This window comes from Rhinopithecus roxellana, chromosome 12 (assembly GCF_007565055.1).
Source record: "Rhinopithecus roxellana isolate Shanxi Qingling chromosome 12, ASM756505v1, whole genome shotgun sequence".
Taxonomy (NCBI): Eukaryota; Metazoa; Chordata; class Mammalia; order Primates; family Cercopithecidae; genus Rhinopithecus; species Rhinopithecus roxellana.
In genome coordinates this window covers 94,989,358-95,005,836 of record NC_044560.1, presented here as the reverse complement: position 1 = coordinate 95,005,836, position 16,479 = coordinate 94,989,358, and the positions used below count along the sequence as shown (strand labels likewise).

The 16,479-nt window shown below is 47.3% G+C and overlaps 1 protein-coding gene across 6 annotated transcripts in view; it reads right to left on the bottom strand.

The window, feature by feature from the left end:
- Positions 1-392: 392 nt before the first annotated feature.
- Positions 393-16,479, bottom strand: part of KDM4A (lysine demethylase 4A) — a 57,444-nt gene continuing 41,357 nt past the window's right edge. For 4 of the 6 annotated variants that reach the window (XM_030942117.1, XM_030942116.1, XM_030942119.1 and 1 more), the window contains exons 14-22: positions 15,222-15,426; positions 14,697-14,773; positions 13,957-14,012; positions 12,160-12,268; positions 11,377-11,562; positions 8,264-8,434; positions 2,190-2,309; positions 1,814-1,906; positions 1,556-1,696 (exon numbers count right to left, since the gene is read on the bottom strand). In XM_030942117.1, the coding sequence (XP_030797977.1) occupies positions 1,556-1,696; positions 1,814-1,906; positions 2,190-2,309; positions 8,264-8,434; positions 11,377-11,562; positions 12,160-12,268; positions 13,957-14,012; positions 14,697-14,773; positions 15,222-15,426 (1,158 nt within the window). Of the gene's footprint in view, positions 1,697-1,813; positions 1,907-2,189; positions 2,310-8,263; positions 8,435-11,376; positions 11,563-12,159; positions 12,269-13,956; positions 14,013-14,696; positions 14,774-15,221; positions 15,427-16,479 lie in introns of all 6 variants that reach the window. The other 2 variants (XM_010371888.2, XM_030942120.1) reach the window with 1 other exon arrangement.

The following is a 16,479-nucleotide window of genomic DNA, read 5'->3' as shown; positions in this document are numbered from 1 at the left end:
CGTTCTTCACACTGGTTCCCAATGTGTATATAATACAGATACTGGCATGAACTTAGGCCAGCTCAACGAAGATGTATCAAATAGGGCAGCAGTGAGAGATAACTCTGTTGAGAGGACTCACTGGTCCGGTGCTTCCTGTTACCTCATCCTGCCTGTCTCTAAGGCAGAGCAAGCACAACAGAGGTGCTCAGAGCCAGATGTGTCCCTGTTCCCATGACCCACCATACTTGGTCTAATACAGAGCTTGACAAGCAAAGGACCCACTCTCTGGAATTTCCTAGGGACTGCCTTACTGATTTGTCTTAAAATACACAGCCCTGCTCCAGAGTCTGACTCTAGATACACCCCCAGCCTGACGTGGACCACTTGGGCTCCTTGGGGCAGACAGCCAATCCTCTGCTCAACACATTTTATTGCTAAGGACAAGGTGATGCACCAGTTTTCAAAATAATTTGGTTTATAGTGTTCATACGTAACAAAAAAGGGGAAGTATTATAAATCTGATTCTTGTATACACAGGGTATTGGTGTGAAGCCCTCCAACCCTGGGCCCAGGCAAACAAATTCTCGAGGAGCAAAAACCTGTTTAACCCCTTCAGTATTGCCCTCTAGTCCCACCCCCACCCCAAAATCAGCTCCCTCCCACCCACAGTGGGCCTCCAATGGCCCCAGTTTTTTCATCCTAACCCTACAAGCCCCTGCATGATTGCAATTTTCTGTTGACAGAATCACCCACCAGGCTCTGCCTGCTTCCATCATTAAAATCCCCGCTTCAGGGTAATCCCCACCCACACCCTCTAATACTTTGCCACAGGGGCTCTGCACCTAGAGTGTTGTGGGCACACACCCATGTTATCCCCATGTTCTCCTTCAGGGGAAGACAAAGAGGTGGCATCAGCTCCTTAGCATCTCAATACTGCAGCTCTGCCAGCACTGTCTTGAGGCTGTTCCAGGCCTGGACAGATGCCACACCCATCTCCAACCAACCCCCAGGAGCCCTTACTCAGCTCAGCTGAGGGCAGAATTTCACATTTTGTTTGCCCTGCATAGGCAAGGAAGAAAGTAAAGGCCAGGGGCTGGCAGAAGCTGGTCCAGACCAAACATACATACACACACACACGCGCGCGCACACACACATACACACACACATACACACATATAAATACAAAAGTAGGGGTTGGGGCAAGTACCAGCACCTCAGCCTAGTAGGTGCAGGTGATAGTTATGAAGCTAAGTCCTAGGCCAGGAACAGGGCAGCCAGTCCAGCCAGCACAGTTGACCCCTCTATGGACTGGGGCCAGTGCAGCCACAGCATTCCAGTGCTCAGCCCCGTAGCTGGGAGATCAGCGACTGCTGCCACGTGCCCAGAAACGACTCGTCCTTTCACTATAGCGGAATGCAATGAGGGTGGGTGGGAGGATGATGGGTCGGTTATTTCATTCCTTTTCTTTTTACAACTTCACTTTCAGAGACTTCAGAGTTCCATGTCTGCTGTGCTGTGGAACCCAGAGTGCTCTTGCCTGGATGGCTGGGAATTCCTTGGACCCTGGAAGCACCTACTCCATGATGGCCCGGTATAGTGCAGGCTCAATATAATCTTCCCGGTATCTTGAGTTGATAACTCGTTGCCGTTTCTTTTCTTGCTTAACCTCTTTCTCTGTGAAAATCTCATTGAAGCGCATGTCTGAGGCTACTGACTATAGAAGAATAAGCAAGCCAAATGTCAGCTACCCTAAGAAAAATACAAAGGGATGCATCCTTGCCTTGTTCCCTCCCTCCAAGACAGGAACTGGGGACACACAGAAAATACTCACCAATCTAGATTTGACTCTCTTGGGAAGCTCTTCATCCAGTGTGTATACATCATCTCTCTTAACCACAAGCTGTGAGCCATCCTCAAACTCCACCTACCAAGGAAACAAAGGCCTTTTGGCTAGGATATCCCTGACTCTTTCCCTGGTTCCCATGCACAGTGGCAGTCTCCTACAGTCAAAGGAAGGAGTTAGCACACTAAAATAAGGACTACCTTACTTCACATTTGGCAGACTGCACACAGGACAGACCCCTAGCTCTGAAAGGGTTACCAACCTATTAGCTCTCCTAAGAGCAAAGACTTGCCTCTGGCCCAACAGGAAGCACAGAATTAATCAAGCACCCCCTACTCCCTAGAAAGGTAGAACCTATGGATACCTGGTACATTTGGATAGGGTGGGAGGCCACAAACTTGGCTCCATAGACTTGGCCATCTGTCCATCTCACTTGGACCACTTCCCCTTCAGCAGGAGGACCCAACTGGAGACAGTCCTGGCTCTGAGGAAACAGGAAGGAAAGAGGGTGAAAGGAAGGTCCACCTGCACACAAAGGTAACTGTCCTCTACTCAGGTAAGAGTAACCAGGACAAAGTAACTGTTTTAGAGAACAAGGCAGCTCTCTGGGCTGAAAAATGTAACAGTTAAAGACCTTGCTAAGTCAAAGTCTGCCCCTATCTCTGCCCTCTCCTGCTTCTAGGTGACCAAAAAAAAAAAAAAAAAACAAGCTATAATAAACTTAGTAAACACAGGAGTTAAGTGCCAGAATCAAGAGTCCTTCTTACATTCCTTCAACTGTTCCCCTGAGGGTTCTCCAGGGCTCTGCCATGAAGAAATACTAGAACCATACTCAACTATAAGAAGTGTTTTTTTTCTTGGCCAGGCATGGTGGCTCATGCCTTAATCCCAGCACTTTGGGAGGCTGAGGCAGGCAGATAACGAGTTCAGGAGATATAGACCATCCTGGCTAACATGGTGAAACCCTGTCTATACTAAAAACACAAAAAATTAGTAGGGCATGGTGGCAGGCACCTGCAGTCCCAGCTACTCGAGAGGCTGAGGCAGGAGAATGGCATGAACCCAGGAGGTGGAGCTTGCAGTGAGCCGAGATTGCGCCACTGCACTCCAGCCTGGGCGACAGAGCGAGACTCAAGTCTCGCTCTGTCGCCCAGGCTGGAGTGCAGTGGCCTGATCTTGGCTCATTGCAACCTCCGCCTCCTGGGTTCTAGCAATCCTCCTGCCTCAGCCTCCCGAGTAGCTGGGACAACAGGCACATGCCACCATGCCCGGCTAATTTTTGTATTTTTAGTAGAGACGGGGCTTCACCATGTTGGCCAGCCTGGTATCGAACTCCTGACCTCAGGTGATCTGCCTGCCTCAGCTTGCCAAAGTGGTGGGATTACAGGCATGAGCCACTGTGCCCAACCAAGAAATATGTTCTTAACAAGAAAGATGAGAAAGGATCACCTACCATGGGACCTGACAAAGTACTTCAGAACTTTTATTCCTTCCAGAAGCAGGTAAGTACCCCAAGTCCTCATCGTATTCCTAGCATAGGGCTTGGTATATGGGGCGAGGTTAACACACAAGCATATTGGCTGAATGAAAGGTCTGATGGGTATACCTGAGAGAAGGTCCTTAGGGACATGGCTTAAAAAATAAAAATCAGAGAGGGGCAGGGCAGTGAGTCTAAAAGGATGTGGATGCTCACAACTGCTCTTACAATCACGCTACCGTTCATTTATTGAGTGGAAACAGTTCCCTACTTATTGACAATTCATTTATTGAATAGGTAATCAGTAAATACATTCTGTATCAATCTAACACTTAGGCATAAACTATAGCCTCCTACACCCAATATCTGAGGTGTTCTAAGATTTAACTACTCAAATGTTTGATATTTGATAAATTGCTTAAATTCTCTGCAATTCAGTTCCACCTCCTATAACAGCACTTCTGAAAATGTGGTCTGTGAACCTCTGAGGGGTTCCTGAGACACTGTCAGGGAGCAAGTGAGACATGACTATTTTTATAATATTAAACTATTAGCTTTTGTCACTGTTGTCATTTACCTAGGATAGGTACAACTGCTGGCACCTGAGCGCACATCAAGGCACTGACCCCAAGCTCTACTAGTTGTTACTGCATTTTTCACCACTGTACACTCATAATTTAGGAGAAAAGAGCAAAAACTCGATTGCATGTAACAATATCCCTTGATGAAGCAGTAAAAATTATTAATTTTGTTAAATCTTAATCATTGAGTACATGTGTTAAGTCCTCATAAAACACTTTCGGTTGTCTCAAAGAAATATATCTGTGTTGTTTGAGTTGTGAATTACACTAGCTGCTTTGTTCATGGAATACCAGTTTTATCTGAAAAAAATTACTAGGCCGGGCACGGTGGCTCATGCCTGTAATCCCTCACTTTGGGAGGCAGAGGTAGGAGGTTCGCATCAGCCCAGGAGTTCAAGACCAGCCTGGACAACACAGGGGAGATCCCATCTCTACAAAACATAAAAAATTAGCCAGGTATGGTGGCACGCGCCTATAGTCCCAGCTACTCAGAAGGCTGAGGATTGCTTGAGCCCAGGAGGATAAGGCTGCAGTGAGCCATGATTATGCCACTGCACTCCAGCAGTGATGCTGCGCAACAGAGCAGTACCCTGACTTTAAAACACTCTATGAAGTAAAATTTTAAAAAAGAAAAAAAGTGACTGACAAACTATGGCTTTTCAGACTTAGATATGTGGCAGACATCTTCTTGAAAATGAATTAAGTGAACGCCTGTCATGCCAAGGAAAACAAGAGTCGGTATCTGTTGCCAATAATAAAATTCAGGCTTTCAAGCAAATATTAGCATTTCAGAGAAGCGGCATTCACAACTGTGAGCTTGAAGCTTCCCAAAATTCCAAGTTTTTATATTATTATTAGTGATACTAACAAATGTAATTTTTAAAATATTTATGGCCGGGTGCGGTGGCTCACGCCTGTAATCCCAGCACTTTGGGAGGCCGAGGCAGGCAGATCACGAGGTCAAGAGATTGAGTCCAGCCTGGACAACATGGTGAAACCCCATCTCTACTAAAAATTCAAAAATTAGTTGGGCGTGGTGGCGCACATCCGTAGTCCCAGCTTGGGAGGCTGAGGCAGAAGAATCGCTTGAACCCAGGAGGTGGAGGTTGCAGTGAGCCAAGATTGCACCACTGCACTCCAGCCTGGCGACAGAGTGAGATTCTGTCTGGAAAAAAAAAAAAAAAAATTATAATAATATTTCACAACATTTAGAGGCTATCCATAGGCCAGTGCACCAATATTTTCTAAATGACCAATGTGTGATGTTATAAAAGGATGCATGGGTGAAAGATCCATTCAGAAGAGACCAATGGGTTTTAGTGTTAACAGTATGAAACGTTCACTGACCTTTCAGATTCCACACTGCAACTAACTTAAGAACCTACCAGGAGCAGTGGCTCACACCTGTAATCCCAGCACTTTGGGAGGTTGAGGCAAGAGAATCGCTTGAGCCCAGGAGTTTGAGACTACCCTGGGCAAGATGGCAAGACCCAATTTCTACAAATAGCCAGGCATGCCTGTAGTCCCACCTACTCAGGAAGTGCTTGGTCAACAAAGCAAGACATCATCTCTTAAAAAACAAACAAACAAAAAAGTTGTTACTTCCATTGAGTTTTGGTGGATGTCAGCGAATAATAATCACAATTACCCTACCTCCCCTGACTGGGTGTGGTGGCTCACAGATGTAATCCCAGCACTTTGGGAGTCCGAGGTAGGCAGACTGCTTGAGCCCCGGAGTTTTGAGACCAGCCTGGGCAACAAGGCAAAACCCTATCTCTACAAAAAATTTAAAAATTAGCTGGGCGCCAGTGACAGGCGCCTATAGTCCCAGCTACTTGGGAGGCTGAGGCAGCAGGATCACTTGAGTCGGGTATGCGGAGGCTGCAGTGAGTTGAGATTGCTGCATTGCACTCCAACGTGGGTGACGGGAGTGAAACCCTATCTTAAAAACACAAAAACAAAAAAAACTCCTTTTTCCAATTACATATCTGTGCAAGGCTGAATTTTCTTCCTATACTTTAACCTAAACAGTATATCACAATAGATTGAATCAAGAAGTGACATTAAGGTCAGGCACAGTGGCTCACGCCTGTAATCCCAGAACTTTGGGAGGCTAAGGCAGGAGGATCATGAGATCAGGAGATCGAGACCATCCTGGCTAATACGGTGAAACCCCATCACTACTAAAAATACAAAAAATTAGCCAGGCACGGTGGCGGGTGCCTGTAGTCCCAGCTACTCAGGAGGCTGAGGCAGGAGAATGCCGTGAACCCAGGAGGTGGAGCTTGCAGTGAGCCAAGATCGTACCACTGTACTCCAGCCTAGGCGACAGAGTGAGACTCCGTCTCAAAAAAAAAAAAGTGACATTAAAGAGATTTGCAAACTTGCAGGAAAATGGCAATCTTTTGCTTTTGTTTTAGAAAAGTTATTTTTAATCTAAAAAAATTGATTATTTTAAATCAATCTGCTTTAACTTCTAATAAGAATAAATACTTTTAGATATAACCCAGAGAAACACAGGCTCTTTGGGGTCTCTAACTTGTAGAAAATGGAGTCCTGAAACCACTGTAAGTTAGAGATAATACCACATACTTCTCAGAGTGGGTATGAGAAGATAAAGAGATACTTGAAATAACCACTTAGCATAGTCCCTGGCATACTGTACCAGCTTAATAAATTACAGCAAGGGCCAGGTGTGGTGGTTCAAACTCTTGTAATCCCAGTGGTTTGGGGGCCCAAGATGTGAGGATTGCTTCAAGCTGGGTGTTCGAGACCAGCCTGAGCAACAAAGCAAGACCCTTGTCACTACAAAAAATTTAAAAATTAGCCAGGCATGGTTGCATGTGCCTGTAGTCCCAGCTACCTGGGAAGCTGAAGCAGGAGTATCACTTGAGTTCAGGAGTTTGAGATTGCAGTGAGCTATGATACAGCCACTGCACTCCAGCCTAAGTGACAGACCTGGTCTCTCAAAAAAAAAAAAAAAAAAATAAGGCCGGGCACAGAGGCTCATGCCTGTAATCCCAACACTTTGAGAGGCCAAGGTGGGCAGATCACTTGAGCCCAGGAGTTCGAGACCAGCCTGGGGAACACAGCAAAAGCCCAGCTCTACAAAAAATTTAAAAATTAGCAGGGTGTGGTGGTGCGTGCCTGTAGTCCCAGCTACCAGGGAGGCTGAGGTGGGAGGATCACCTGAATCCAGCAAGTTGAGGCTGTAGTGAGCTGAGATTGTGCTACTGTACTCCAGCCTGGGCGTCAGAGTGAAACCCTGTCTCAAAAATAAAATGTAAATAGGCCAGGTGCGGTGGCTCACACCTGTAATCCCAGCACTTTGGGAGGCCGAGACGGGCGGATCACGAGGTCAGGAGATCGAGACCATCCTGGCTAACACGGTGAAACCCCGTCTCTACTAAAAATACAAAAAGTTAGCCAGGCGTGGTGGCGGGTGCCTGTAGTCCCAGCTACTCGGGAGGCTGAGGCAGGAGAATGGTGTGAACCCGGGAGGCGGAGCTTGCAGTGAGCTGAGATCGCGCCACTGCACTCCAGCCTGGGCGACAGAACGAGACTCCATCTCAAAAAAAACAAAAAAATAAAAAATAAATAAAATGTAAATAAATGATAGCTATACTACTGCTATGAGTACTACTAATGTCCCCTTTTCTATAAGTCTACCTTATAACTATGAATGTGCTTTTAGCAACTGAGTGGCTAATGTGGTATAAACATGGGACAATACCTGATTTGTTAAAGGAAAAAATTGTTTCATTCCTCTCTACTTTGGTTAGTCTACCAACTGAAAAGGCAAGGTGGGGGTAGGGGAAACCTGAACTAAGTCCTCAATACCAAGCCAGACCTAGAACTAGGTCCATGTGGGGCCACCGTGTCTCAGGTGTTAATAACATAAGCAGGCCAGTGGTGTCTCCAGGCAGTTTCTACTTAGCCCTAAAGCCCACTGTGAAGAAACAAAAGCAGATTCTATACCTCTACTAAGAGGGCCTGGTAGAAAAGAGAGGTGGATAATTCTCCTAAAATCACACAGCTACTAAGCAATGAAGCTGGTATTGGCACATTTGATTCCAAAGCCTGGGCTCTCCTATTGCACTAGAATGCCCTCAAGGACAATTTATGACAGCCAACAGTTGCAGGTTTCAAGGAATTGCAGAAATACTGATTCCTAGGTACTTCTAGGGAATATAGGGTACCCTGGCAGCATGCAGTTTTCTTTGCAAGGAAAGACTGGTACAGATGCTTTGTTCTGTTTGAGGACCAGGTGATGGGACCATGGGCCTGGCTAGAAGAAGCAGGCACACACACAGTCTGCCAGCCAGACCTTAGAAACATCCCCCATTCCAAACTGCCTGAGAAGCTCCGTGCAGTTATTACCACTATGTCCTCAGGATAAAGATTGTCGCTGAAGGAGCCATCATCAAAGTTGACTTCATAGAAGGTCTCGGTGGTGAGCCTGACCACTTCACACTGGTAGAAGCGCCCATTCTTATGCTTGCTAATGACTTTCTGGCCTGCAGTGATGCTTTGCAAGGCCCCCTTGGCACGCTGGAAAAAAACAGAGGCTTCGGTTACTCACATGTGGAGTTGGCAGGCCTGGCATATGGAGACCAAGATCAATTAGTTCCTCCTTATCAGGGAAAGATAAACATGGGAAAGTAAAAGTAAAAAGGAGAGAAGAGATGGGAACTAAAACAAGCCTTTCCAGATACCCGCCATCCCAGCCAGGACACTGGAAGAGACCAGTACCACATTTTCCTCCATAAATTTAGCTCCTCCATAAATTTAGCTAGTCCACAACTGGCCTTTATACCACATTGTCTTACCCAGAACCCTCTGAACAACAACAAGGACTTCTCTGATCTTGCCAAGAACTGACATCAAAGTATGGAAGGAAAGACTCAACAGGTGCCCTGAGGCCTGGGCCCCCAGGCAAAGCTGCACCACATCTTAGCATCGGCATTACCCTCAGGGCTAGGGCACAAAGACTTAAGTTGCCCAGATGTCTCCAGCTACACACGACGAACTGCCCCCCATTCCAAGAGCCCTGCTATTGCCATCTCTGGTGCCCTCACCATGCCCTTCTCATCCTGAACTTGCCCTTGATGCAAACAAGATCACAAAGCATGTGACAGCCTCATTTCCAAGTGTGCCTGCTAGCCTGCCCAGGCACTCTGCCCCAGCCATGCTGGCCCCCCTTGCTGTTCCCTGAATGAGTATGCCACATGTGCTGCCACCCAGGGCTTTGGCACTGCTGGTTCTTCTACCTGAGATGCCATTCCCCAGTTACTTGCACACTGACTCCCATCCCAGTATCAACTTATTGATGACATTCCTGACTACTTAATCTTCCATTCCCCTTATCTGACTTAATTTTTATCCCTGCACTTCTCACCATCTGCTATACTGTGTATTTACTTGCTTCTATGTATCCTTCAACTATACTGTATGCACCAGAAGGGCAAGGACTTTTTTGTCTTGTTCAGTGGTATAGTCCTGGCACCTAAAACTGTGCCTGGCATATAGTAAATGCTCAATAAATATTTGAAGAATAAATCAGTGAAAGAAATACTAACTCATCAGTCCCCCCAGTTTCCTCATAGCACCAGCAGTCTACAGCTGCCAGCTTAAGCATGTGGAGTACTAATGATTATCACAAAATAATTATTCTGTGTATGAAAAAACTCCTATTTCCCTATCATATCTGTGACTCGTACTACCTCAAGTTTTTACCTGCGTCGAGGGCAAGTTCACAATGAGAAGGGCATGGTGAGGGCACCAGAGATGGCTATGGCAGGGCCCTTGAGACACTCCGGAGTCTCATTCTCACTAGAATATGTTCCCATCTTCCTAAGGTCCTAACCATACCCCTGACCACCTGTCATGTTCAACATCTTTATGAAAAAGAATGCAGTCAGCCAACCAGGACTTTTCTGCAATCCCAAATGGCAGAGTGAAAAGTTCATCCTTCTGGGCTGGCCGTCTGTCACGTTCTTCCTTTGATTATGTATTTACCACATTGTTGTCAAACCTGTATGATCGTCTCTTCTATTAGATTGTAACTCACTCATGGCAGAGCCTTCCCCGACTACGGTCTGGCATCTGACCTGACTACCCCACAGGGACACTCCAGTTTGTGGTACTTAGTGACCACCACACCAGCCCTGCCTTCTCTGTCGAATGTGACCCTCCTTCCTCCCACTGGCTTGCTTCACTTTCTCAGCTGCTTTCACTGGTTCATGCTCTGCTACCTGCTCCTCCCACTGGGAATCTCCAGAGCCCAGTTTCCAATGGGAACTAGATTTAACTATGCTATTAAATGCTAATAGCCAAATCTTTACCCTCACAGTTACTCTCCAGAATGCTCAGCGACCTTAGCATTTACTTTCCTCTTTCTCATCCCTCTCTCTCTCCCTTGCAGAGCAACACTGCTTCAACTCAGTTCCTGATTGCAGTTACTAACATCATATTAGCATCCTTCCCATCTCTCAAGGGATTAACCTGAGTCATCTTCAGGATTCACTCCCCCTTTCCTCCTCCTCTCCCCTTCTCAACCCACGAGGGTCATCAAATCCTATCAATTCTACCTGTTGGGGGATCTCAAAGTTAAATGTACCCCAAAGCCCTGCCTATGTGTTCCCATTTCAGACCTCACTCTCTCCTAGGCTAACTGGTTTTCTGGCCTCAAATTCTTACTCTGAATCCTCTCTTCAAACAAACACCTAAGTGATTATCAAAAACTATAGTTCAGAATCAAAATATTCAACAAGTTCTCCTCATCCAGTGAAGAGAGGTCAGAGTCCTGAGAGTGGCAGTGCAGGGCCTTCATCCTCTGCCGTTGTCCGCCTCTCAGGCATCACACTCCCACACACTGTCATACTCCCATAACCAGTCTTTCATGGTCCTTCTTCCACGACCTGCTCGTTCTGTTTCTGAAGCTCTGCACACAACAGTCTCTGCACACAATTCCTTCTTACTGTTTAAGACCCACTTCAAACGCCACCTTCTACCCAATCCTCTTCGTAGCTCCTCTAGCTAACATTACATGTCACTTTTTCTCTAATCTTTACCATTCAGAGAACCGCAGAAATCTCTACTGTCTGGCAATTCATGGTTAACTCTTGGGAGCCCTCCCCATTTGTTCTCAACATTTTCAGAGGTTCTGCATGTCCCGGACACTAGGTTAAGTAATAAGGATGCCCACAGTAATAAGATATGGACCCTCAAGGAGTTTATCCTGATGGAGAGGCAGACAAGTAAAGAGATAATCAAAAGGAATCAACTACAAGCAGTTTGGTGTTACTGGATTATGGAGTACAAGGCAGGGAGTGGAGATGGACAGGGGCCATCTCTCAATCTCTTAACTCATTAGCACTCTTCATAATGCAGAATGCTTGAGGAAATTGTTCCTGACACAATAAATGGAAAACATGCAGAGAAAATGATCATGAAAAATGTCAAGAGGATTCTAGAATGGCACCCTCTCTCACCTCCAAATTAGGAATCTTGTGCCGAAAGCAGGTAATGAAGACCACAAAAGGCCAGTCGTCAGGCTGCATCATCACACCGGCAGCCTGGGCACAGCTCACATGGAAGGCAGTTGGGCAGCGGCCATGAGAACACTGCACACAGCAGCCAGCAGTTCTTTTCCTCCGCTTCTTACAGAAGATACATTTCTGCAGCACAGGGGAAGAAAACCAGTGATTGCAGGAACTGACACTACAGCTTCCTCTATTGTTCCCCTCCCAAATGCAAAGTCAAGCAAGCAAGAGTCCCTCCCAAAATACAAGGACACACCAGCCTGCTCTAATCCAGGTCTGGTTACAACTTTATCCACCAAGAATTTTTTTTTTTTTTTTGGAGACAGAGTCTTGCTCTGTTGCCCAGGCTGGAGTGCAATGGCACAATCTCAGCTCACTGCAACCTCCGCCTCCCAGGTTCAAGTGATTCTGCTGCCTCAGATTCCCAAGGAGCTGGGATTATAGGTGCACACCACCACTCTTGGCTAATTTTATATTTTTAGTAGAGTTGGGGTTTCACCATGTTGCCCAGGCTGGTCTTGAACTCCTGACCTCAAGTGATCCACTCACCTCAGCCCCACAAAGGGCTAGGACTACAGGCGTGAGCCACCATACCTGGCCTCCACTAAGGAATCTAACCACAGAGTGAGAATCACAAACTCTAACCAAAACCAAGGGACAAAGGGGGGGTCCCTGTTCTCTTCTACCCAGGTACTTGTAAGTTGGGAAATTCTGTAGTCTACAAACCCTTACCAGTTTGAAGCGGGGCAGGGGGATTTTGCTCACATCCACCGGACTTCTTTCTGCAATGTTGACAAACCTTGCTTCCAGAATTGCCACAGCACATGAAACATGGACCCACCTGCCAAAAAGGCAAAGGCTACCTCAGTCACCTCTGGGCCCAAAGCTCTGTGGCCTTCTCTTCTCATGTGGGCCTGCTGACAGTGCTTCCTCCCTCACCTGGGTGACCACTGACGTCCCCACCAGCCTGGGACCCAGGACGGTGAGAACCAGAACCGTCTCTCCTCTGAGTATGTGGAAGCAGTGTCACCCCCACTGCTGCCACTGCCCACTGCCCTAGGTTAGCACAGGATCATGCTTCTTATACCACTCACTCACTGTCTGTCGAAAAATGAGCAGAGCCGCAGGCTAATGGTGTGTGGCAGGTTTCAGGGAGTGAGAATAAATTGGAGAGCTCTATGCAGACCTCTTTACCACAGGACCCAAGTGCTTCCTGAAAACATCCCCGGCTGTGCCCCAATCTGCCAGTAATCACGGCTCTCTCTCTTGGCCTCTGCCCAAACCTCTCCCCCAGGCTGAAATGACCTCTCCCTTCTGCTCCCTTTTTCCATAGCTGACTCACTCTTTAATCCTTAAGGTTTGACCCAAGCCCCACTTACTCTGAGAGGTGTATCCAACGGACATCCTTAAGAACTAAAGTAAGTTGTGGACATTTTGGGAAACTAGCATGCACCAAGAGGAAAAGAACTAAAATGGTGACAACTCTTAAAGCCATGCTACGTGAAAACCTACAACAGACAACACCGGGGCTCCATGAAGCTGTCTGCAGTACTAGTGGGGCTGTCTTTTTAGAGTAGGAACGGATTTGTTCTGTGTGGCCCTGGAGGGAAGAACAGGCATTCAGAGGTAAAGGTGAGAGGTTCAAGCAGAGCCATTTCCACTCCAAATAAGAATGTTCCCAGCACTATCCTGTGATTGTGAGGAACACAGTGACCTCAAATAATGGCAGCAAGTGCCTTTGAAGGAGCAGAAGCAGCAAGCAGAGTAGCCATCTCTCAGGGACAGCATGACAGGGACTCTTGAGGGCAGACGGCTGGACTGAACATATGCTGCAAGTTGCCACGGGATTCTACTTAGAAGCAGGATACTCAGCACTGACCTGCATGCACCATGCCCTAAACAGCCAGCTCTCCCACGTCAGAAACCTCATTCATCTTACGTTTCCACCTCAGAGCAACTAAGCATATGTCTAAGCACAAAGATTCACTCCATAAAAATGAGTTGCCCAACAGCTGAGAAGCCCAGAAACTTCAGTAGATTTGGTTCCATAGTGGGTGGGCCTGTCTGAGCTCTCCTCAGTGTCCTCCTTGAGCACACTCGCTTCATTCCAAACAGCAGGTCTGAGCCAGGGAGTTTGCCATGTGGAGAAGTGCTTGCTAGCCTGTGGGCCGCCTCTGCCCACCAGCGCCAGCTGTGACAAGGTGAATGTCCTGACTCCAGCCCACACAGTCCCTGCGCATCACCTTCACAGCCTTCATATTCTCATGAGTCCATTCTTAGCGCCTCCAAAGGAGGATGTCATTGACATCTCTGCTGCAGAGGAGCAGCTGGAGTTGGGAAGTCTGGGACTGCTTGGCTCCCTTAGCATTCCATTTTTAAAATGAGTCTTGGAGATGCTATTCCAGCTCCACACGATGTGCTTCCCAAATCCTCATCAGTCATTCAGAAGAACAGCTAGTGCCCTCACAAAGACACTGTGTGCTTCAGAACTGAGCCTGTGCATTCCAAGGCACTACTCAGGAAACTTACCTGTCATCATTTGCTCTCTGCAGGGCCCCTCCTCGTAATGAGCATAAACAGCAGTCCTGCCAAGAAAGGAAAGGGAGGAAAAAGTGGTTAACACCAAGTCATTAACATTCAATCTGCTCTCCCCTGGACCTGCTTTGGGCAACTCCTCCACATAAGAAAGCAGCATAATAGCATGTGGGGCTTCACCCAGGCAGCCCCTGCACCAGGACGCCCTGTCAGAAGGAGAGGCCACTCAGGGCTAAAGTGTGCCAAGTATTCGCGTGACTTCATATAATCCTCTTCACTGTTACTGCTAATAACAACTCTCAGCAAAGTCATGAAAGATACTTTGCTCAAACTAGAGGCACGACAGGGATCTGACTGCTTCTTTTGTGGGCTAGGTACAGCCAGGTTCCAGGGGTACGGTGAAGAGAAAACTGCACAATGAATCATCTGAGCCCCTTTCTGAGGCTCCAACTCAAAATGGCTAAATTCTTTTAAGGGAGTTATTGTTCTTCCCACAGGAAGACCACTAGTTGGTCTTCACATAATGGAGCTAACACAGCGTCCAGACTCCGTTAAGTGGGCAGCAACCACTCTCACTGTCATAGGATTTACTCTCACAATACTTGCTCTCTGACATCACCGCATACCAGACCCTATGCAGACTGCTGGGAATACTGAGTCCAACATGAAATCGTCCGGCCCTGAATATGCACCAAGACTTACGGTGAAGACAGTAACCATGTGGGATCACTCACCTCCTCTAGGGCATTGGCTGAACAGCGAGAACACATCCAGTCTTCAGAAGCCTTTGCAGGGGGGACCCCATAGCAACCTAACAGGGACACCAAGATGTGCAAATTAAACCCAGTGGTCGGAGTCAAAAGGGAGATTTGCAATTCCTTTCCATATACCACCTCCCAAAGCTACAACCAAATCTCACAGAAACCCCTTAGTTTTCTTTAGTCTGAGTCCCCAGGACTCAGGCATATAGTATGGCTCAAAGTCTCAAAAAGTCAGAAACTGTAGATTCACTGGTACAAACACCTAGTAAGTGGCAGGAACTAATCCCTTTCTGCTATCTGCAACCAAGAGGATGGCACAGAGATGCCTAGTGCCAGTATGGACCCCTGGAGACACAGAAAAAATCAGCTAGCAACAGACTCTCCCAATAAAACATCAACAATCTTTTAGGGGCTGGGAGGCCAGGAGGTAGCAAGAACTTCCAGCAGCCAGGCCCATACTCTTGGGACAGGACACACAGAAAGGTGAGCAGCACTCACTGGCATGGACCCGGACGCTGCACTTCTTGCAGGAAACAAGTATGCTGGTGCCATCCTCCTCAAGGTAAGGAGTAGAAAGGTTGATGTCTGTGCTGCAGCCAGTCGAAGTGAAGCACATTTCCGGAATCAAAGGCTTGGTCCTCTGCTTCTGGGGGGCTAAATCTGAAGCATTTCCGCAGTTCTGATTAAAGCCTCCAAACTCAACCTAAGGGGAAAGAACAAGTATACACCTCAGTGAGTACATGTCTATGCTCTTAGCCTTCCACCTGCTCTATCAGCAGAAAGCTGGCTCTCTTACCGATCTGACTATGGCTATAGTTCCCGGGGGCACAGCCATTATCCCGGAGCTGCTAATTGAAGTTACCTCTAATGACTCAAATTCAATTTCTCACAGCAGCATTATACAAAGACCCCTAGGGGACAACTGAGAAAAGGGAGCAAGGTAAGAGGCAACTGGGATTTCAATTTTCCCAAAGCAAGTGGTAACAAAATGCACTGAGAGGCCAGGTGAGGTGGCTCATGCCTGTAATCCCAGCACTTCAGGAGGCCAAGGCAGATGGATCACCAGAGGTCAGGAGTTCGAGATCAGCCTGGCCAACATGGTGAAACCCCATCTCTACTAAAAATACAAAAATTAGCTGGGTGTGGTGGCGCATGCCTGTAGTCCCAGCTATTTGGGAAGCTGAGGCAGGAGAATCGCTTGAACTGGGGAGGCAGAGGTTGCGGTGAGCCGAGATCACGCCACTGCACTCCAGCCTGGGTAACAGACTGAGACTCCATCTTTAAAAAAAAAAAAAAAAAAAAAAGCACTGAAATGTTAGCAGTTAGGCTGCTACTGTGGGCTCCCTTATGTGCTACACCATGCAGTGACCCCACCCAGGGAGTGTACCCAGAGCAGATGCTCCTAATAGGCCAGCACTAATTGCCTCTTGTGGTGACCTGTTAGCAGGTCACCTGAACTGCAGCACTGTTACATGGCTGGAGCCCCACCTGTGTGATTCCTGGCTCAGGGTCCCTCCAGGAAGAACTTATATCCACATACTTCCCTTGGCAAACTATACTGATTGCAAATATCTGCTGGATGGCACCTGCATCCCCATTCCAAGGATGAGGCCCAGAAAGATGTCAACCCCAGAGCCTATGCCATTTGTGAAGCTCCTACTTAGTAGATCTGCTTATAGTAAGAACCCAGCCATTCACTCCCCTCGTAGGCAAAGGCTTTGGTTTTGCTTTTTGTCAATGGAAAGATTTAGCGAGT